Genomic DNA, 22,576 nt, shown 5'->3' with positions numbered 1-22,576 from the left:
TGGGTCCGGCCGGGGCTGTGGTCCGCCAGCAGCCTGCGGAGCTGGCAGCGAAGTCGGACAGTGAGGAGGCTGAGGAGGACAATGGGCCAGTCCTGGAGTCAGAGGAAGGCCCGGACAAGGGCTCTGCATCAGAGGCAGAGATGGGGCCAGGGCCATCTGGGAGCGATGCGCGGACTCCGGAGCCTCCAGAGGCTGACAGCAGAGAGGCAGAGGAACAGGAGGAGCCTGTTCCTAGTGCACGCATGCGAAGAGCTGCCAGAAGGCACGAACAGTTAAAACAAAAGGGACGACTCGGGAGTAAAGCCAGGAGATGATTGGCCCCTCCCATAAGGCTTAAAAGAGCAGCAACGAGCCGTTGGGTTCTTTGTGGAATAGCAACATTGATTCCATTGCTTCTTCTCAGTGTCTCTTGAACTTTGTGTGGGTTTTGCCAAGAAAAGCCTCTTGCAGCACTCTGCCAGACAAAAACAGCCTGCACGGAGGTGTCGGGAGACTCTGAAGAAGCTTCTTGGATGAGAAGTGAAATGTCTTCAAAGAAAAAACCAGAAAGTCCAGTTGCCTTTTGAGAAAAGCACCTGACACTCAGACAAATCGGTCATCAACAGACATAACGATTAACCACATTTACACACCATTCAAGAGAGACAATCAAAAGGCCCAAAAGGAAACAAACATGATGAAAATACCATCTCATCAGCAATCAACAGCCCAGATGAGCACCAGATGAACCCCAGGAATAGACCAACAGTCAAGCAATAAACAACACCCCAATCAAGGAACTAACAACTCAAACAATCAAACAAACAGTAAACGACAGGAACCATTAAGAAGAAAACATTCCCACTAACACTGACAGGGCAAGACTTAAAATGAGAGCAAACTCCTTTCCAGCACTGATGATATTACGTAGCTGGCTCATGAGACGTCTGCAAGAAAACCACCAAGCTCAGAGAGCACCAAGGACCCCACAATCCTCCTCCTCCTCCTCCCTCCCTCCCAGCACTGATGATGTTACCAAGTTGGGTCATGAAACGTCTGCAAGAAAACCACCAAGGACATGCACAGACCTCCACTTTCCCCTCCTCTCCTAAAACTTTCTCCCTTCTAGCATTGATGATGTTACCTAGTTGGGCATGAGACGTCTGCAAGAAAACCACCACCAAGCTCAGAGGGCACGAAGGAGCCCTCAAGTCAAATCTAGGAAGGACATGTCCCAAAGCAAAAAACAATACTGGAAGAAAATACACACGGGGCTGGAAACTATGACAAAACAACACATCGATTTGAAACCTGAGACATTCCTACTGGGCATGCTTCCAGAAAATTATAATAGGGGTAATACATATTTAATTTTACATATCCTAACAGCAGCCAAGATCATATGTGCACAATACAGGGGAAAAAAATCTAGAAACCCCTACAGATGATAATATAATCAAAAAAAAAAAAAACCTGGAATGTGCAGAAATGGATAGATTAACTCTAAAAATCAAAGGAAAAGACGACTCGGAATATTTTACAACATGGGAACTATTCTACAAATGGTTAATTGATAGATATTTGAGGTTAGAGGAGTGGATTTCTATGAAATATGGATTACGTAAGACCAAAAAACCGATGAGTAAATATTTTGATGGTGATATAATCAATACTATAATGGAAGGTTGTATAATTTTCAATAACAATTGGTGTTATTGCATATATGGTTTATATGTATCTGATTATAAAGATGATGATGATGTTTATATGTTTACCAGAAGCCAGACCGCAGCTGCAACATTAGCCATTTCAAACCCCTCCAATCCATATATGCAGCAGACAGACACCCACTATGAAGATGTAGCACAACCACAAACACGAAGCCAAACAACAGCAATGCAGCTCACCAGCTCAAATCCCCCTGCAACTCAGACTAATCTGAGCACAACCAAGCCCCCACCCAAACAGGACACACCCCCAGCCAATCAGAGCACAAAAACCCCACAACAATAAAACCCAGTTTAAAATGTTAAAAACCATTATGCCAGTCCAGCTTGAATAAATAAGTATGTTTTTAGCTCATGGCGAAGAAGACAAAATGCCACAAACCCAGATTGCCGCGAACGGCGGCGCTGGATCAAGCCGCCCAGAATCACTTTGAGCGTGAGGTGGGTGGCGTGCAAATTGAAAATAAATCAAATCAAATCTCCCGGGAGTTTTGCCAAGCGTGAGACGAACCCAACAAGGAAAGCAATGCTCACCTCTGAGAAGTAGAAAAGGGCCGATTCACAGAAGAGGATATCGGCTAGGTAGACGGTCCCGCTGGTCAGCACCTCAATCTGGTATTTGCAGAAGTGATGGCTTCGCAGGAATTCGCTAAAGTGCCTGCAAGAGAAGAAAAGAGGGTCACCCCCCACCAGAAGCCAGCCCCTCCTTTTCAAGAATTACAGAATGATGGGAAGGACCCTTGGAGATCTTCTAGACCAATGGTTCTCAACCTTTATAGTGCTGCGACCCCTTTAATACAATTCTCCACGATGTGGCGACCCCCAATCATAAAATTATTTTCGTTTTGAATTTATTGCGCCTGAAGCCGTCTTGGCTAGCGATCTGAACTGCTTGCGATTGCCTTGAGGACGGAGGCATTAAAGCGGAGACTCCTCCCCTATTAAGTTCATCGCGCCTGAAGCCAGATTAGGCTAGCGATTGGGAGTGATTGCAGCTGGCTTGAGAGGGAGACATCAGAGCAAAGATTTCTCTCTTTTTTAATTCATCGCGCCTGAAGCCGAATTCGGCCAGCGGTTTGAAGAGCCTGCAGCTGGCTTGTGGAGTTAACCATTGGAGTGCGATTCTTCGACTCGCAAGTATACTTCCCATATTTCCAATGGTCTTAGGCGACCCCTGGCAAATCGTCATTCGACCCCCAATGGGGTCACGACCCACAGGTTGAGAACCGCTGTTCTAGACCAACCTCCTGTTCAAACACGAAACCCCATAGCAGGGGTGTCGAACTCAAGACCTGCAGGCCAGATCTGGCCCATAGGGTGCTTAAGTCCGGCCCATGGGTCCGGCCGGTGTTGTGGTCCGCCAGCAGCCTGCAGAGCTGGCAGCAAAGTCGGACAGTGAGGAAGCTGAGGAGGACAATGGGCCAGTCCTGGAGTCAGGGGAGGGCCCAGACGAGGGCTCTGCATCGGAGGCAGAGATGGGGACAGTGTCATCTGGGAGCGATGCGCGGACTCCGGAGCCTCCAGAGGCTGACAGCAGAGAGGCAGAGGAACAGGAGGAGCCTGTTCCTAGTGCACGCATGCAAAGAGCTGCCAGAAGGCACGAACCGTTAAAACAAAAGGGACGACTCGGGAGTAAGGCCAGGAGATGATTGGCCCCTCCCATAAGGCTTAAAAGAGCAGCAATGAGCTGTTGGGTTCTTTGTGGAATAGCAACGTTGATTCCATTGCTTCTTCTCAGCGTCTCTTGAACTTTGTGGGGGTTTTGCCAAGAAAAGCCTCCTGCAGCACTCTGCCAGACAAAAACAGCCTGCACGGAGGTGTCGGGAGACTCTGAAGAAGCTTCTTAGATGAGAAGTGAAACGTCTTCAAAGAAAAAACCAGAAAGTCCAGTTGCCTTTTGAGAAAAGCACCTGACACTCAGACAAATCGGTCATCAACAGACATAGCGATTATCCACATTTACACACCATTCAAGAGAGACAATCAAAAGGCCCAAAAGGAAACAAACATGATGAAAATACCATTTCATCAGCAATCAACAGCCCAGATGAGCACCAGATGAACCCCAAGACTAGACCAACAGTCAAGCAATAAACAACACCCCAATCAAGGAACTAACAACTCAAACAATCAAACAAACAGTAAACGACAGGAACCATTAAGAAGAAAACATTCCCACTAACACTGACAGGGCAAGACTTAAAATGAGAGCAAACTCCTTTCCAGGACTGATGATATTACGTAGCTGGGTCATGAAACGTCTGCAAGAAAACCACCAAGCTCAGAGAGCACCAAGGACCCCACAATCCTCCTCCTCCTCCTTCCCTCCCAGCACTGATGATGTTACCGAGTTGGGTCATGAAACATCTGCAAGAAAACCACTGTTGTGTCTCGCTCGCTTTCCCCGCAGCCGGGTCCCTCTTATCTCCTGCCAAATCTTGAGGAATGTCCTGGCATGCCTCCAGGCCCCAGCCCTGGCACCATGCCCAGACAGGCCGGGCAAGACGAAGGGCCAGACGTGCCTCCAGCCCCCAGCCCTGGTTCCATGCCCAGGCAAACGGAGCAACTAGACCCCTCCCCCTCCCCCACAGCATGTGAGCCTGAGGAATGTGAATTGCCAACAGCTGGAGCCTGGAGAGATCCTCACTTCTGGAGAATGGAGAGGTGGCGTCAGCAAAAGGAAGGGAGGGGCAGGCCTGGATAAGTGCTGAGTCATGGAGCCACACCCCATGGCCTATATAAAGGATCTGCTGTCTGGCATTCTCTGAATCAGGCAAAGTCTACCTTATCTTGCTGAAATCACTTCCTGGTCTCCTGCCTGCTTTGAGAACTTTGCTAGGACTTTGGCAGAGCTGCAGAGGCACGCCTGATACGGACTCCCCCGACCCGGCCGTCAGAGGAGGAGTGGGACACGACAACCACCAAGGATGCGCACAGACCTCCTCTTTCCCCTCCTCTCCTAAAATTCTTTCCCTTCTAGCATTGATGATGTTACCTAGATGGGTCATGAGACGTCTGCAAGAAAACCACCAAGCTCAGAGAGCAACAAGGACCCCACAATCCTCCTCCTCCTCCTCTCTCCCTCCCAGCACTTTTTTTTTTTTTTTGCATTTATATCCCGCCCTTCTCCGAAGACTCAGGGCGGCTTACACTATATCAAGCAATAGTCTTCATTCTATTTGTATATTTATATACAAAGTCAATTTATTGCCCCCAACAATTTGGGTCCTCATTTTACCTACCTTATAAAGGATGGAAGGCTGAGTCAACCTTGGGCCTGGTGGGACTAGAACCTGCAGTAATTGCAGGCAGCTGCTGTTAATAACCAGTCTGAGCCACCAGAGGCCCCTGATGATGTTACCGAGTTGGGTCATGAAACGTCTGCAAGAAAACCACCAAGGATGCGCACAGACCTCCTCTTTCCCCTCCTCTCCTAAAATTCTTTCCCTTCTAGCATTGATGATGTTACCTAGATGGGTCATGAGACGTCTGCAAGAAAACCACCAAGCTCAGAGAGCAACAAGGACCCCACAATCCTCCTCCTCCTCCTCTCTCCCTCCCAGCACTTTTTTTTTTTTTTTGCATTTATATCCCGCCCTTCTCCGAAGACTCAGGGCGGCTTACACTATATCAAGCAATAGTCTTCATTCTATTTGTATATTTATATACAAAGTCAATTTATTGCCCCCAACAATTTGGGTCCTCATTTTACCTACCTTATAAAGGATGGAAGGCTGAGTCAACCTTGGGCCTGGTGGGACTAGAACCTGCAGTAATTGCAGGCAGCTGCTGTTAATAACCAGTCTGAGCCACCAGAGGCCCCTGATGATGTTACCGAGTTGGGTCATGAAACGTCTGCACGAAAACCACCAAGGACGCGCATAGACCTCCTCTTTCCTCTCCTCTCCTAAAACTCTCTCCCTTCTAGCATTGATGATGTTACCTAGATGGGTCATGAAACGTCTGCAAGAAAACCACCAAGCTCAGAGAGTACCAAGGATCCCTCAGTCCTCCTCCTCTTCCCTCCAGTCCACAAATCCCACTCCCTTCTAGCCATGATGATGTTACCTAGTTGGGCATGAGACGTCTGCAAGAAAACCACCACCAAGCTCAGAGGGCACGAAAGAGCCCTCAAGTCAAATCTAGGAAGGACATGTCCCAAAGCAAAAAACAATACTGGAAGAAAATACACACGTGGCTGGAAACTATGACAAAACAACACATCAATTTGAAACATGAGACATTCCTACCGGGCATGCTTCCAGAAAACTATAATAGGGGTAATACATATTTAATTTTACATATCCTAACAGCAGCCAGGATCGTATGTGCACAATACAGGGGAAAAAAATCTAGAAACCCCTACAGATAACAATATAATTAAAAAAAAAACCTGGAATGTGCAGAAATGGATAGATTAACTCTAAAAATCAAAGGAAAAGACGACTCGGAATATTTTACAACATGGGAACTATTCTACAAATGGTTATTTGATAGATATTTGAGGTTAGAGGAGTGGATTTCTGTGAAATATGGACTATGTAAGACCAAAAAAACTGATGAGTAAATATTTTGATGGTGATATAATCGATACTATAATGGAACATTGTATACTTTTCAATAACGATTGGTGTTATTGCATATATGGTTTATATGTATCTGATTATAAAGATGATGATGATGTTTATATGTTTACCAGAAGCCAGACCGCAGCTGCAACATTAGCCATTTCAAACCCCTCCAATCCATATATGCAGCAGACTGACACCCACTATGAAGATGTAGCACAACCACAAACACGAAGCCAAACAACAGCAATGCAGCTCACCAGCTCAAATCCCCCTGCAACTCAGACTAATCTGAGCACAACCAAGCCCCCACCCAAACAGGACACACCCCCAGCCAATCAGAGCACAAAAAAAACCCCACATCCAATCAGAGCACAGCCAAGCTCCCACCCAATCAGTTCAAACCCCCTCTAGCAGTTAAAAAGGAAGAAACAGCTGCAATCACACATTGCTCCCAGAAGCACGAAGCTGAAGCCTGAAGATGACGAATGAGACTTCGTCGAAACGTCGCCAAGACACTTCCAGTTTTATGTGGGAGAAAACCCGAATAACCAAAGGCCTACATACAAACACCCGCGAAAACCTCAGAAAACATATACACACACATATATATAAAATCTAGGAAGGGGGGAGCACACAAGGTTTAATCTGTCTGAAACAACAGAGCCGACTTACTCTTGTTCCATGGCATTAAACACCACAGACTGTGCCATGACGAAGCAGTTGGGGTCCACCTGTCCATCTTCCCCGCAGATTTTGGCTGAAAATTCGACCAAAAGATATTCCCGTTAAATGTCAGAGTTGACGGCAAAGGAAAAGGCAGGAGGATGCCTGCGGCCAGTTCACGGGCCAGCAGAGAAACAGAGCAGCAGAGGTGGTATTAGTTCCCCTACCGGTTTGCAAATGTAAGCGCACGCTCACCTGCATGGGCCTTCCATGCATACGCCCTGCTTGTGCATGCAGCTTGCACGCAGCTTCAAAATGTGCCTAAATAGGACGGCATAGTGCCAGGGCAGGCCCACCCGCGATTTCTGCTACGGGTTCGGGCAAACCGGTCTGAATCGGCTAATTTTGCAGAGCAGGCTTTGAAAGCAAGGGAGGGCAGGTTGCTACCAGTTCGGGCAAACCGGTCCGAACCAGCTAATTTTGCAGAGCAGGGTTTGAAAGCAAGGAAGTCCAGGATGCTACCAGTTCGGGCAAACCGGTCTGAATCGGCTAATTTTGCAGAGCAGGCTTTGAAAGCAAGGAAGGCCAGGATGCTACCAGTTCGGGCAAACCGGTCCGAACCAGCTAATTTTGCAGAGCAGGCTTTGAAAGCAAGGGAGGGCAGGGTGCTACCAGTTCGGGCAAACCGGTCCGAACCAGCTAATTTTGCAGAGCAGGCTTTGAAAGCAAGGGAGGGCAGGTTGCTACCAGTTCGGGAAAACCGGTCCGAACCAGCTAATTTTGCAGAGCAGGCTTTGAAAGTAAGGGAGGGCAGGATGTGTCTCCCCTTCCAGCCCCCATCTCCCCGAAGTTTCTTTTCCTGCTGAGACGGTTTGGGAGCGCGATGTCTTACCCACAATGTCGTTTCTCATCAGCTCTGTAATGGGTATTGGTTTAGCAGCATCGGGAGAGATATATTTGGTAAAAATGGTCACGGCATCTCGCTCAATACCTGGGAGGGGGAAAAGAGAGAGAGAGAAAAAAAGGGACAGTGGATTGGGCCCAGTCTTGCTACGGAAAGGAGGGGTTCGTCTGAGGTCGCAGTGAGTTAGGAAGGAGGGGAGGGGAGGAGGAGGAACGGTTCACCAGTTTGCAAAAAGTTCTGCAAGTGAGTAATTGGAGGTTAATTGTGTTTTTTTGAGAAGGAAGGAAGAATTGCGCAATTCCGCCTAAGGGGAAAACTGAACTGGGATCTTTTGTTGGTGAAAAGGAAATCTCCTTTGCCCCAGAAGTAAGGGATTGTTTTGAAACAATTGAGGCTTCCCCTCTTGAACAGTTACAGGTAGTCCTCGACTTACAACTGTAAATTGTGCCCGCAATTGTGCCCATAATTGCACCCCATAATTGAATCCACAAAGCCTCGACGGTGGTAAAATAAGTTATCACACGTCTGTTCACCACTTGCTTACTCTCTTGTAATCCCTTCCTCTCCAATTTCTACACTCTCTGACAGGAACAAAAACCCAACAGGTAAGACGCGGGACAATGCATATAGGTAGTCCTCGACTTACAGCAGTTCCTTTAGTGACCGTTGCAAGCTACAACGGCAGCGAAATTCAGACATCGGGCAACTGACTCGTATTTACGACGGCTGCGGTGTGTGAACTCCTTTTGCAAACTTCTGACAAGCAAAGTCAATGATGGGGAAAGCCAGATTCACTTAACAAAACCGTGTTACTAAATGAACAGCAGCACTGATTGACTTAACAACGGTGGCAAGAAAGGTCATTAAACGTGGCAAAACTCACTTAACTGTCTCGCTTAGCATTTTGGGCAAAATTGCGGTAGTAAATCAACAACTTTCTGTACATGTTTTCAAAACAGAAACGCTTCCTTTACTTATAAACTTTTTAGCTGAGCTTTGCAAACCAATGTATCCTCTCGCCGAAAGAGACACCCTGTTAGGTTTAACAAATTAACAACAACAACCACAACAAAATTGTGAACAATGAACAGGGTGAACCGGAAGAAGGGATTAATGAAGAACTATCTTAGTTGTACACTGGTGACTAAAACTGAGATTTAGGATTACGTGCACAGCACAAACGTCTCTTCGAAGCCGAAATTTCTTCCTTCTCCGGTTTGCAATCCTGGGTTTTGAAGCTTTGTTGCAAACAAACCAGGAATTGTGGGTTTCATGTAAACTCAAGTCAGTTGGCAAGACAGCTTGCAATTTAGCCAGCAAATCTTACATTTTAACTCGGGGGTCTCCAACCTCGGCAACTTTAAGCCTGGAAGACTTCAACTCCCAGAATTCTTTTATGTTATGCTGGCTGGGGAATTCTGGGAGTTGAAGTCCATCCATCTTAAATACCCAAGGTTGACAAGTAACACTTTATACCTTAACTTTTCCCTTCCTAAAGGACTGAAACTATGTTTCTAGGACCATACTGGTCATCTTGTATCCCGCGTTGAGGTAGTCCTCGACTTACAATTCGTTTAGTGACCGCTCCATGTTTTTCACACCTGTGACAGTTGAAGCATCCTCCTGGTCATCGGATCAACATTCAGACGCTTGGCAACTGACTCACATTTATGACCGATGCAGTGTCCTGGGGTCACACGATCTGTCGTGTCCCACTCCTCCGCTGACGGCTGGGTCCGGGAAATCCGAATCAGGCTTGCCTCTGCAGCTCTGCCCAAAGTCCTAGCAAAGTCCTCAGAGCAGGCAGGAGACCAGAAAGTGACTTCAGCAAGATAAGTTTGACTTTGCCTGACTCAGAGACTGCCATAAAGTAGATCCTTTATATAGGCCATGGGGTGTGGCTCCATGACTCAGCACTCATTAAGGCCTGCCCCTCCCTTCCCTCTGTTGCCTCCGCCTATCCAATCTTCTGATGCGAGGGTCACTCCAATCAGCTGTTGGGAATAAACCCTCCTCAGGCTCACCTGCTGTGGAGGAGGGGGAGGGGTCTAGCTGCTCCGTTTGCCTGGGCATGGAGTCAGGGCTGGGGCAGGGAGGTGCTCCTTCTTCTGCAGTTTGTCTGGGCATGGAGCCAGGACTTGGGCTGGGAGGCATACATTCCTCCGTGTTCGGGAGCAGGTAAGAAGGCCCCGGCTGCTCTGAGGGCAGGCAAGACACAACACGATCCCTTTTTTGGCACCTTCTGACAAGCAAAGTCACGTGCCCAACAACCATGTGACTAATTTAACAATGGCAGTGATCCCCTTAACAACTGTGGCAAGAAAGGTTGTAAAATGGGGAAAACTCACTTAACAAACATTTCACTTAGTGACGGAAATGTTGGGCTCAATTGTGGTCGTACGTTGAGGACAACCTGTAGGTCCTTAAATGAGGATGAATGGGAGCTACAGGTAGTCCTCAACTTACGACCACAACTGAGCCCAAAAATTATGTTGCTAAGTGAGAGTTTTGTTAAGTAAATTCTGCCCCATTTTATGACTTTCCTTGCCGCAGTTTTTAAGTGAATCCCTGTGGTTGTTACAGTTGTTAAGTGAATCCGGTTTTCCCATTGACTTTGCTTGACAGAAAGTCATAAAAGGTGATCAAATGACCGTGGGACAGTGCAAACGTCATAAATGTGGGTCAACTGTCAAGCTCCGAATGTAAATCACGTGACCGTGGAGATGCTACAAGGGTCGCAAGTCTGACAAACATTAATAAGTCACTTTTTCCAGTACCGTTATAAGATTTTGTTCCCATCAGGGAGTGTGGAAATCGAAGAGAAAGGGATTGCAAGAGAGTAAGCAAGTGATGAACAGACTGGGCCAGGTGATATCTTATTTGACCACCGTCACGGCTTTGTGCGGTCAGTAAGTGAACTGTTGTACGTCGAGGACTACCTGTACTTGGAGAGACCGTGGACCGGGCTTACTTTTCATGAGTTTTCCTGACAAGTCCTTTAGTGCAAAGGAAGGGCTATTTCTACTGGACGCTGAGACCATGGAAGCATCTTGAGGGTCACCCGGAACAGGACAGTCCTCGTCTTCTGACGGAGTCAACCCCAACCCCTTGCCTTGGCCAAGCAGCAAATGGTTCCGAAGAGTCAAAGTTGACCGGTTCAAACGTGCCAACGAGGGTTCGGCGGGACACCGGTCGTCCAGTCCTCCGTTGAGTGACTCGACGAAGGGGGGAAACCCAGGCGGTTCCTGCTGCTGCCGCAGGCAAGGGGACACCGGTTCGGCCAGGGAGCTGTGCTTCACCGTGTTCAAGCTGTGTGCTCTGATGCGGGACCAGGTGGCTGAGCGAAAATTCTCAGCTTCCAGCCAGAATCGGACCAAGTGTTCCATGCGGTGGAGCTCCATATACTGGGTGAAGTACGGGAGGGCCACGGGGTCGCGCAAGACTTGCGCCAACGTCTTGGAGAGGCTTGACTTGGTTTCTTGAGCTTGGTAATCCAGGCAGGAGCGGCCTAGAGGAAGCAGAGGGAGAGAGAGAAAGTGAGGAGGGGGATGCTGGGGAGAGACTGTTATGACCCGGCTCTTCAAATGCAACAAATCCTCTGAAGTGAACTCAAAGATTTCCTTTATTAGGAGTGCCGGCAGCCCTGGCAAAAAGTTTCTTTCTCACTGCAGGCTAACAAGTCTGTCAGGTCAGAAGATGAATAGTTGTCTGCCACATCTATTCAACTCCGCCCCCTGCCTTTTATCCCCAGAGTTAGGGTGGGGCTTCGCTAGCAGCGGTGGCTCTTCCGTCCCAAGGACCGGCCCATAGATTTCCTCTGCTCTCCTCTCCTCTGCTGTTGTGACCCAGGTTCCTGGACCCGGACTCCTGGACTCGGATGATTCAGGAAGTGAGGGAGAAGACCTGGCAAGCCCTGCTTCTCTTGCGCCCTCTCCCTCCCTGGCACCCACTCAAAGGGAGGAGGAGGGGCCGGCAAGGCCTGATTCTCTCGAGCCTTCTTCTGATTTGGCAACGCCCCAAGAACAGTTTTGGAGTGATGCAAGACTGCGCAGACGTGACCGGCGCGCGCAGCAGAAGCAGCGTTGGGATAAAGCCAAGGAATGATGGTCATGCAGTGACATCTGCAGAGACTATAAATAGGAGGCGGGACTTCCTGGTTTTTTGTCTTGGACAAAGCAATGAATTTGCGCGGGCAAACTGTATCAATGGAGGGAAGAATATATTCGTGAGTAATTCTGGCCTTATCTATAATTTCCTCGTTATCTCCAGAAACTTGGCAGGCCCGTGGGTAGACGTGGCCAGGACATTTATCTATGTAAATAGTAGAAGAGGAGGCCTTTGACTGACTCTTTGCTGGGAGTATTGGGGGGAGGGAAACAGAACATCTGCATTCTGTGCATCAGGCACTGGGCGCAGCTGTTCCTCCTCTTCCTCATCAGCTGCCTCCAGACCTGGGGGCTGTTGACTCTCCATTTGAGGGCTGACAGACGGCCTTTGTCTCTCTCTCTGACAGCTCCATTCCCTCTTCCCCCTCAGAGCTGTCAGGTTGCCTTGATGCTGACCCTGACTCCCACGCCTCCTCCCCCTCCTCTGATTCGGCTGCTGGAGCAGCTAGCAGCCGACAGGCCACAGTAGAGACATTCTACGGGTTTGGACAGAGGCACCCTATAAAATATCTCCATCACAGCCCCATTAGTTTGGAGGAGGAGGTGGAACCAGGACCGTCTGACGAGGACAGCACGTCTCCCCTGGAATGTCTGAAGCATCCAGGAGCTGATGATCTCCCAGGCTCCTCCCGCATTGGGGTCGGTGGTTGACTGGACGGGGAGCTGCCTTCACTCACAAACAGGGGAGAGGATTGGTTGCAGTCAGGCAGTGGTGTTGAGAGGCAGCAGATCCCCACTGATGAGAAACAGCCGCCTCCCCCCGCCCCCGCAACTGATCTGAGGGCACAGAGAGCAGAGTGGAAGCGAGCTCAAAGGAGGTCAGCAAGGCTGCTGGTGAGGAGGCTGCCCTGGCACTTCTCATATCTGCCTTGAATTGGTTTAAGCGGAGGCCGGGGAGGGTGTCTTTCTCGGGAACAATCTGATTTGCCTCTTTTTAAACTAATTTACACACAGGTAGTCCTCAGATTGTGAAGCTTCCTACTATAGTTGTACATTATAAAGTTTGTAAAATGCTTGGTCAAATGATTGACCAAAAGTCTGGCTTTCAATCTCCTAATGATTCACCCAGGTATCGGACTAGAACTCTCTGTCTCCAAATGATTGGTCCAAAGTCACCCAGCCATCTAGCATATCTAGGGGGAGACTAGAACTCATTCTCTCCTGGTTTTTAGTCTAATGCTTTAATCACTTGACTAAACTGAATCAATCAATCCATTGCTTCCTTACAGCTACCTATCAAGGATATTTTAGGTCTCTAAACATACTCACAAGGTCTTTGGACCCAACTAGAAATTGTCAACAGCGAGACACTGGTGAAGCGGGCACAGCAGGGCCTTCATTTTGTGTGTCGCATGAGAAAAGTACATCTTCCTCCCACTGTCCTCACCACTGTCTATAGAGGGACGATGGAGAGCATCCTGTTGCATTGCATTACAGTCTGGTTTGGAAGCATTAACTTCCAAGGAAGGCAGTGCAGAGTGGTGAGGACAGTAGAAAAGATTATTGGCAGTTCCCTTCTCCCTTTTATCCAGGGACATAAAGAGATTCCTCAGCAAAATCAGCAGGATTGTCTGGGATGCTACACAACCTTGTTTTCCTTGTTACCTTCTGGGAAGAAGCTTCCTGGTATCTGAAGAAGAACATCCAGATTCAGCCAGAGTTTTGTTCCATGTGGCATCAACCTTGTGAACTCTCAAGCTTCCTCTTTCAAATGTGTATTCAAGATGGTCAGCCATTAATATTTATATGTTTAAGTTTTAAGTCAGGGGTGTCAGACTGAAGTCCCAGGGGCCAGATTCGGGATTAGATCAGGCCCGCGGGGCTGCCCTGGAAATAGCGAAGGAGCGGCCTGCGGTGCTTCTGCCAGCAAAAACGGAGCCACGCATGGCGCCCCCTAAACTCCGTTTTCGCTGGCAGAGGGTTGTAGGAGGCTGTCACAGCTGGAAACGGAGCTCGGGAGGGCCACAAACACACACACCCCAGCTCTGTTTTCGCTGGCAGAGGATTGCAGGAGGCCGTCACAACTGGAAATGGAGCTCAGGAGCCCGTTTTCGTTGGCAGAGCGCTCGGGCCGCCAAAGGCGTCGCCAACATGCGTGACCACAGGGGGGGAAAAAAATGACAATAAAGGAATCAGGCTCACCCAAGTCTCCGAAGTGTGCAGCTTCCATATGGCTGGGCTGCTTCTTAAGGGCAGCTGTGCGACTGCTGCAGGATTCCATGTTAGCCGAGATGGCGTTGATCGCCACGTGGCTTGGTCCGGCGGCCTCGAGCAAGGCATGGTTCCTGGTACCTCTCTGCGGAGAATAGCCTGGTGCTGCCGCTGGAAAGGGAACCACAAGGTGATGCTGCTTTTGCGAGCTAAAACCTGGATTTTTTTAGGGGTTGCCAGACACCCTACCCGTGTTGAATATACAGGTGGTCCTCAACTTTACAACCACAATCGAGCCGAAAATTTCTGTCGCGGAGCGAGATAGTTGTGAAGTGAATTTTACCCCGTTTTTACGACCTTTCTTGCTGCCGTGAAGTTAGTAACACAGTTGTTAAGTGAATCTGGTTTCCCCTTTGACTTTGCTTGTAAGACGGTCGCAAAAGGGGATCTCACACTGCAACCGTCATAAATGTGAGTCGGTTGACAAGCATCCGAATGTAAATCACGTGACCACAGGGGTGCTGCAACCGTCATAAGTGGGGAAAAATGGTCGTAAGTCACCTTTTACGGTGCCTTTCTAACTTCGAACATTTGCTGAATGAACTGTTGCAAGTTCTTATTAAGTTCAGAATCAATTTAGTCTCTATAGCTGTGTAGTCCATAATTATTCCTAGTAAAAAGAACTGCGGGGTAAACTTAATCTTCTTTTTCAAAATATTCTGCATGATCCACCATACTTTAATCCAAAATGCTTTAACTTTTTTGCAAGTCCACCATATATGTTGCAAGTTCTTGATGTAATATTCGCAATTTGGATCAAACTTTCTGTCACTAAGTGATACGATCATAAACCACCATCGGTGGAAATCCCTGACTATCTTAATCAGAGCTCTTCAAACTTGGCAGCTTTAAGACTTGTGGACTTCAACTCCCAGAATTCTCCAGCCAGCATAGCTGAAGTCCACAAGTCCACAAGTCTTAAAGCTGCCAAGTTTGAAGACCCAGCAGGGAAGGTTGCAAATGGCAGTCAAAGGATTGAATCTCTATAGCAAGTTCCTATAAACAATTCAGAAGCACATTCCATACATTAAAATTAATCATACTGAGGAGTAGCCCAGCCCTTCTGAATCTATGAATTATAAACAGAATTATAAACAGCCCAGAAATGACGTGATTTCATTTCTTTCCATTTCCTGCTGTTGTATTCAAGCAATGAAAAAAATGGGAGTGATTAAATCAGTGTTTTTCTCAACCGTGGCAACTTTCAGAGGCGTGAACTTCAACTCCCAGAATTCGTGGAAGTCCACACCTCAGAAAATTCTCAAGGTTTAGAAAGTTTTAGGTCTAAGTCAGGGGTCAGCAACTTGCGACTCCGTCACTTAAAATATGCATCACAACTGCCAATGTACAACACCAGCCGGCACACGATTTATTGAGCTTTTCAACCCCCGGTAGGCCAACCATGGATAAATCCAAGAAAAGAAAAGTTTCAGAAGAAAACAGAATGTTTAATTCGACTACACATGCTCGTTTTGTGGCCACTCAGGAAATAGTCGGGCCCGGGAAGACTTTTGTGGCTCCCTGTTGTGCCTCGCCCGCCCTCCTCTCCTCAGCCGGGCTCCTCCCATCTCCTGTTATCTGAGCCAGAGACTGATAGTGAAGAAGAATGGCCTGGCATGCCTCCAGCCCCCAGCCCTGGCACCATGCCCGGACAGACTGAGCAAATAAACCTCCCCCCCACAGCGTGTGAGCATGAAGCCAGCCACAAGCTAGAATTGCCGGCAGCTGACAAAACGTGGACAGATCCCCGCTTCCGGAGAATGGAGAGGCGACGTCAGCAAAAGGAAGGGAGGGGCAGGCCTGGATAAGTGCTGAATCATGGAGCCACACCCCATGGCCTATATAAAGGATCTGCTTTCTGGCATTCCTTGAATCAGGCAAAGTCTCATCTGGTTGCTGAAGTCACACCTTAGATTCCTGCCCGCCCTGAGAACTCTGACAGGAATTTGGCAGAGCTGCAGAGGCTTCGTGGCCACGCTTGATACAGGCTTCCCAGACCCGGCCATCAGAGGAGGAGTGGGAGACGACACTCCCGGTGTTTTCTTTTCTGTGGGAAATGGGTCCAAATGGGCTCTTTGAGTGTTTAAGGTTGCCGACCCCTGGTCTAAGTGATTAAGCGCATGAAGATTTTGTAGTGAGACAGTTGAGAAGAAATGAGTTTTAATAGCAGAAGATAATTAGAACATGAAGGCTGGGCCAATATAACTGGTTTGAGCAGAAGTGGCTTTCACATAATTTTGCCACCGGTTCGCCACGCACCGAAAACTTGAGTGTATGGCTTTGCTAACACATGCGGCTTCCATGCCTGCATGCGGCTTAGAAAACACAGCTAAATAGGATGACATAGTGCCGGGGCAGGTGGCTGGGCCCACCCGGTTTGCCCGAATCAGTCTGAGCCAGCTGAATACCACCACTGAGGAACAATGGGGTAGTTATTTAGCTTTTCTTTGTAATCCGGAAGAGGAAAAGACTAGTTTCCTTCGGGCTGGCGAGGAAATATTACAATATTTCACCCCACTATGACAGTACATTTAGTCCTTGACTTACAACGGTTCATTTAGTGACTGTTCGAAGTTACAATGGGATTGAAAAAAGTGACTTGGGACCATGTTTCACATTTATGACCGTTGTAGCCTCCCCGAGGTCACATCGTCAAAATTCAGGCGCTTGGCCTCTGACTCATATTTATGACGGTCGCAATGTCCCAGGGTCACGTGATCCCCTTTTGCGACCTTCTGACAAGCAAAGTCACTGAGGGAAGCCCGATTCGCTTCACAACCATGTGACTGAACTTAACTACAATGATTCACTTAATGACTGAGGCAAGCAAAGTTGTATAATGGGGCAGAGCTCACTTAGCAAATGTCTCACTTAGCAACAGAATTTTGGGGCTCGATTGTGGTCGTGAGTTGAGGAGTATCTGTGTCCAAAAGAAAGAGGCTCAGAGTAGTTAGTCCTCAACTTACAACCACTCATTGTTACCACAGAACTGAGAAAGTGACTTCTGACCGGTCCCTGCACTTATGACCATGGCAGCACCCCTATGGTCACGTGATCAAAAGTCGGGTGCTTCAAGGTGACTCATATTTATGACGGTTGCAGCGTCCGCGGATGTGACTCACTTAACAACTGCGCTGCTTAGCAATGGAAATTCTGTTCCTGATTATGGTTGTAAGTTGAGGACTATCCATAATGGAGATTCGGGAGGGTCATTTAAGCGGAATCTCCTAACAGTAAAAGATTACGGGCATTTGCGGAAACGGAGGGCAGTTCAGACTGAATCCCGAATTCCTGGGAAATTCCGGTTTTCTGGAATGGAACCTCTTACCAAAATTGCCGGGCATCTGAGCCGGTCCAGACTCTGCAAATATGAAAGGAAAGCAGTTAATTTTTTGCTGAGGGTGTGAAATGTGACAGAAATACGAGACAGTGCCCATCCCGCGTAACTTTAGAAGCCCTTGTAGAGTTTAGTCAGCACATTCAAGGTCAAATCCAGGTTAAGACTGGACAGTTTATGAGACCCTCGGCGCAAATCTGAATGTCAGGGTGAAGAAAGATAATGGCTTGAAAATTAAATTCCAGATCATCAGCGGGATTATGGCCAAGGCAGGCGGCTTGAGGCAGAAAGAATGGCAGAGTTGAATGTGTCCTTCTGCAGTAAGAGCATTATAATATTGATCAGGAGTGGGGATCAAAGGCCCCTTTATCACCTGGGGACTTCAACTCCCAGAATTCCTGAGCCAAAGTGATGACTCAGGAATCCACAAATCTTAAAAGGGCCATCATTCCCCATCTTTGATATTCTCTAATAATGAGGAGGCTTTTTCACTATCTCTGTAAGCACCATCCTCTATCTCTCTCGGGCCAACCGGAGACATTAAAAGGGCATGCTTAGTACAGATAGTCCTCGACTTGTGACTGTTTGCTTAGCAATCTGTTCTGTCCCCCCTCGCCTCCGTCCAAGCGATGGCTTAATTAGCCGGCACTATCAGCTCTGCAGCAAACTAGCGAGCGTCTGCCAAGTGACTCTGTTATCTCCCTTGATGCCGATGAGTCACCCAGGAACAAACAGTACTTCAGCTCTTAGTTAAGCAGTTGATTTTGCCTGCTACGAAGATGCATAGCAGCCCTTGCTGCTTTTATATCCTGTGGGGTGTGGCTCCATGACTCAGCACTTCCTAGGCCTGCCCCACCCCTGCTTCTGTTGTTCCCGCCTCTCCTGCCTAGAAAACCTAGGGTCCAGGCAGGCCTGATTGCCATCAGCCGGGTCTGGAGGCGTGGCTGGGGGGGGGAAGAGTCAGGGAACGGAGGCCTCGTTATCTCCTCCACCTGGCCTGCCTCTGGCTCCTGGAGCTGAGCCAGGGAAGCTGGTGCTCCCGAGGTAAATCCTGATGGCCTTCCCCCTCACTTTCCAAGTCACTTTCTGACAGGGGGCCTGGCTCAGGGGGCGCAGACACAACACAATCATTTAAAATTACGATGGGCTAAGTTACACACCACCTGTCTTTAAAGTTTATTTTATTTGTATCCCGCCTTTAACTTACAAATAACTCAAGGCGGTGAACATATACAACACACCTTCCTCCTCCTTTCCCCTCCCCACAACAACCCAGTGAGGTGGATCGAGCTGAGAGACAAGGGCAAAGTCACTCAGTTGGCTTTCACACCTAAGGCGGGACTAAAACTCACCATCTCCTGGTGATTGGCTCGCAGTCCCCCAGCTGGCTTTCCTGGCTAAGGCGGGACTAGAACTCACTGTCTCCTGGTGATTGGCTCAGAGTCCCCCAACTGGCTCTCATGCCTAAGGCAGGACTAGAACTCACTGTCTCCTGGTGATTGGCTTGGAGTCTCCCAGCTGGCTTTCATGGCTAAGGTGGGACTAGAACTCACCGTCTCCTGGTAATTGGCTTGCAGTCTCCCGGCAGGCTTTCATGCCTAAGGCAGGACTAGAACTCACCATCTCCTGGTGGTTGGCCCAAAGTCACCCAGCTGGCTTTCATGCCTAAATTGGAACTAGAACTCACCATCTCCCACTTTCTAGGCTGATGCCTTAAACGCCAGACCAAACTGATTATGACTGTATCGTTCTACTTAATTCTTAATTAAGTTTCAACTACTACACACCACCCATGTGGTCACCTGATTTGCATATCAGGTGTTTGGCAACCAGTTTGCATTTACAACACGATGCAATTGGATTTACAACAGATGACATTTTCATCCGATTGTCCCAGGGCAAAAAATAGTCACTGAATACACTGGATTTGGACTTGGTGGCTGGTTTAGTAGCCACAGCGACTCGCCATCATAAAAAAAAAAAGGTTATAAAATTGACTCCGGTCACACGGTGACTTAACTTACGACCGTAATGAGTTACTAGCAAAATTCCAAGCTCAATTGGGGTCGTAAGTCGAGGACCACCTGTACTTAAAGAATGGAGAGATACAGGTTGGGAGTCATGCAGATTAAAAAAAAGTGGCCATCCAAAGCATTTAAGAGCATTCGCATTACCATATTTTTCGGACTATAATATACACCGGACTATAAGATGCACCTAAATTTACAAGAGGAAAACAACAACAAAAAAGTTTTGGGCTTCCACACGCTCCATTTTCGGCCCTTTTTTCTGTCCATTTTTGAGGCTTTCTTCAGCCGGTTTTCGAGGCTTTTTTCGAGACTGAAAATGCCTCACAAATGAGCCAAAAAAAGCCTCAAAAACAGGCTGAAAAAAACCTTGAGAACGGGCTGAAAAAAGCCTTGAAAACGGGCCAAAGAAAACCTTGAAATGAGCTGAAAAAAGCCTTGAGAACAGGCCGAAAAAAGCCTTGAAAACAGGCTGAAAAAAGCATTGAGAACAGGCCGAAAAAAGTCTTGAAAACAGGCCAAAAAAGCCTTGAAAACAGGCCAAAAAAAGCCTTGAAAACAGGCTGAAAAAGCCTTGAAAACAGGCTGAAAAAGCCTTGAAAACAGGCCAAAAAAGCCTTGAAAACAGGCCAAAAAAAGCCTTGAAAACAGGCTGAAAAAGCCTTGAAAACAGGCTGAAAAAGCATTGAAAACAGGCTGAAAAAAGCATTGAAAACAGGCTGAAAAAAGCCTTGAAAACGGGCTGAAAAAAGCCTTGAAAACGGGCTGAAAAAAGCATTGAGAACAGGCCAAAAAAAGCCTTGAAAACAGGCTGAAAAAGCCTTGAAAACAGGCTGAAAAAAGCCTTGAAAACAGGCCGAAAAAAGCCTTGAAAACAGGCCGAAAAAAGCCTTGAAAACAGGCTGAAAAAAGCCTTGAAAATGGGCTGAAAAAAGCCTCAAAAACGGGCTGAAAAAAGCCTCAAAAATGGGCTGAAAAAAGCATTGAAAACGGGCTAAAAAAAGCATTGAGAACAGGCCAAAAAAAGCCTGGAAAACAGACCAAAAAAGCCTGGAAAACAGGCTGAAAAAAGCCTCGAAAACAGGCTGAAAAAAGCCTTGAAAACGGGCTGAAAAAAGCTCCTAAAATGGGCTGAAAAAAGGACTAAAAAGAGCTGAAAAAAAGCCTGAAAACGGTGCATGTGGAGCTCAAAACACAGCCGGCAGATGTGCTTCAGCAATATTCAATCCATAAGACGCACAGACATTTTCACCTCCTTTTGGGAGACAAAAAAAGTGTGCCTTATAGTCCAAAAAAATACGGTATATGGCAACCACACAGAACTTACCTTTAATTGCCCTGCCTTCTGCTGGCTTCTGGTGCTCTCTGCCTCTCACTGCAAAGACAGAGAGAGGCTGGTTTTAGGGATGGAGGAAAAATTTGGGACTGCTGTTGCAAATACTTGGGAACACGTCTTCCCACCAGCAGCAAAAGACGTACAGCATCACACACAGCCTCTTCCACAAAGAGGACAAAATGCATTCTACGCAGAAATAAAATCCACAGGTCAAATCAAAGAAGGAAAACGTTAAACCAGAGGTTCCCAATCTTTTTCGCCCGCGGCTCCCCCGGAAATCCAACCTGCAACTGCGCATGCGCACCAGACGCCCCAGAAATGGCGCATCAGCGCCAGACCCAGCGGGCGCAGATATTCCGCGGCGCCCCCATGACGATAGCGCGGCTCCCTGGGGAGCCGCGGCTCACACTTTGGGAACCACTGCGTTAAACTGACAGACTGCTATAAGTGACACAAGAGGACTTCAGGGCTAGGTCAGCAAAGAACACAGCAGTACAAATACGATTATGAAACAAGATGGCGATTTTCAGATTTGGTTGCTTTCAGATGGGTGGACTTCCACTCCCAGAATCCCCCATTCAGCATGCTTTAAGATGGGTGGACTTCCACTCCCAGAATTCCCCAGCCAGCCTGCTTTAAGATGAGTGGACTTCCACTCCCAGAATTCCCCAGCCAGCCTGCTTTAAGATGGGTGGACTTCCACTCCCAGAATCCCCCAGCCAGCCTGCTTTAAGAGGGGTGGACTTCCACTCCCAGAATCCCCCATTCAGCCTGCTTTAAGAGGGGTGGACTTCAATTCCCAAAATTCCCCAGCCAACCTGCTTTAAGATGGGTGGACTTCCACTCCCAGAATCCCCCAGATGGCATGCTGCTGAAGTTGAGAAACATTAGTTGAAAGCCATCAAATCTGTATCATTCAACAGCAGCTTCCAAAAATCTTACAAAGGGCCTCCCCTTAAAGCCTGTTATTTATTTAAAAAGCTAACTTGGAACTATCTTAAACTATTGTACACTTCCCTTTCGCTGAAGAGGTTTGCTAAAGAGAGAGGGAGGGAGGAAGAAAGATAGAGATAAGAGAGATAGAGAGGAGGGGGGAGGGAGAGAAAGAAAGAAAGAGAAAGAGGTGCTAAGCCTAATTATGTTCCCTTATATCTCTCCCTCATCCTATAAACACAACACTGAAGTCGTTAAAGAAATTTGTGCTGAATTTTCCTTCTCCTGCTTCCTCCTTTCCTCTAATGCTCCTCCTCTCTCCAGGTTGTAAGGCTGTGCACTGGAGGCTCTCTTCTTTTAATTCTACTTTCCAAACCTGAGCTGGTAGGATTCTGGGAAGGGAGGCAGGGAGAAGACGGCCGAAGAAGTAAATAATAAATCAAGATTATACAGGCGTCCATTGTTGACCAACTCAAGGCAACAACTTCCCTCTGATGCGCCGCAGGTGGCTGTACCAACCCCGCTCCTTACTTTGGACATCACCAGCTGTTCTAGCTTTCCAAAAACCTGGAGAAAAGGCGCATGGGACGTCTAGTACAGGAGCGCGAGGCACTTAACTTCCGTCTGCGGCTGGATTGTTTGCAACGGAAACGGAGAACCGCAAGTGCTCCTAAGTGGCCTTGAAGCTCCCTTTTCAAACTGTCACCATTCCGAGTGGCCAA

At 47.8% G+C, this 22,576-nt stretch overlaps 1 protein-coding gene across 1 annotated transcript in view; it reads right to left on the bottom strand.

Moving 5' to 3' along the window:
* The window catches only part of AKAP10 (A-kinase anchoring protein 10), a 60,862-nt gene that overhangs the window by 11,424 nt on the left and 26,862 nt on the right, over positions 1 to 22,576 (bottom strand). The window contains exons 2-7 of the mRNA XM_058164040.1: positions 20,913 to 20,960; positions 17,550 to 17,582; positions 14,153 to 14,332; positions 10,816 to 11,352; positions 7,833 to 7,931; positions 6,950 to 7,034 (exon numbers count right to left, since the gene is read on the bottom strand). Coding sequence (XP_058020023.1) covers positions 6,950 to 7,034; positions 7,833 to 7,931; positions 10,816 to 11,352; positions 14,153 to 14,332; positions 17,550 to 17,582; positions 20,913 to 20,960 — 982 coding nt within the window. The remainder of the gene's footprint in view (positions 1 to 6,949; positions 7,035 to 7,832; positions 7,932 to 10,815; positions 11,353 to 14,152; positions 14,333 to 17,549; positions 17,583 to 20,912; positions 20,961 to 22,576) is intronic.

The sequence above is a fragment of the Ahaetulla prasina genome, chromosome 1 (genome assembly GCF_028640845.1).
Source record: "Ahaetulla prasina isolate Xishuangbanna chromosome 1, ASM2864084v1, whole genome shotgun sequence".
In the NCBI taxonomy this organism is placed as follows: Eukaryota; Metazoa; Chordata; class Lepidosauria; order Squamata; family Colubridae; genus Ahaetulla; species Ahaetulla prasina.
The sequence above is the reverse complement of the archived record's forward strand: the minus strand, read 5'-3'. Positions and strand labels throughout refer to the sequence as shown.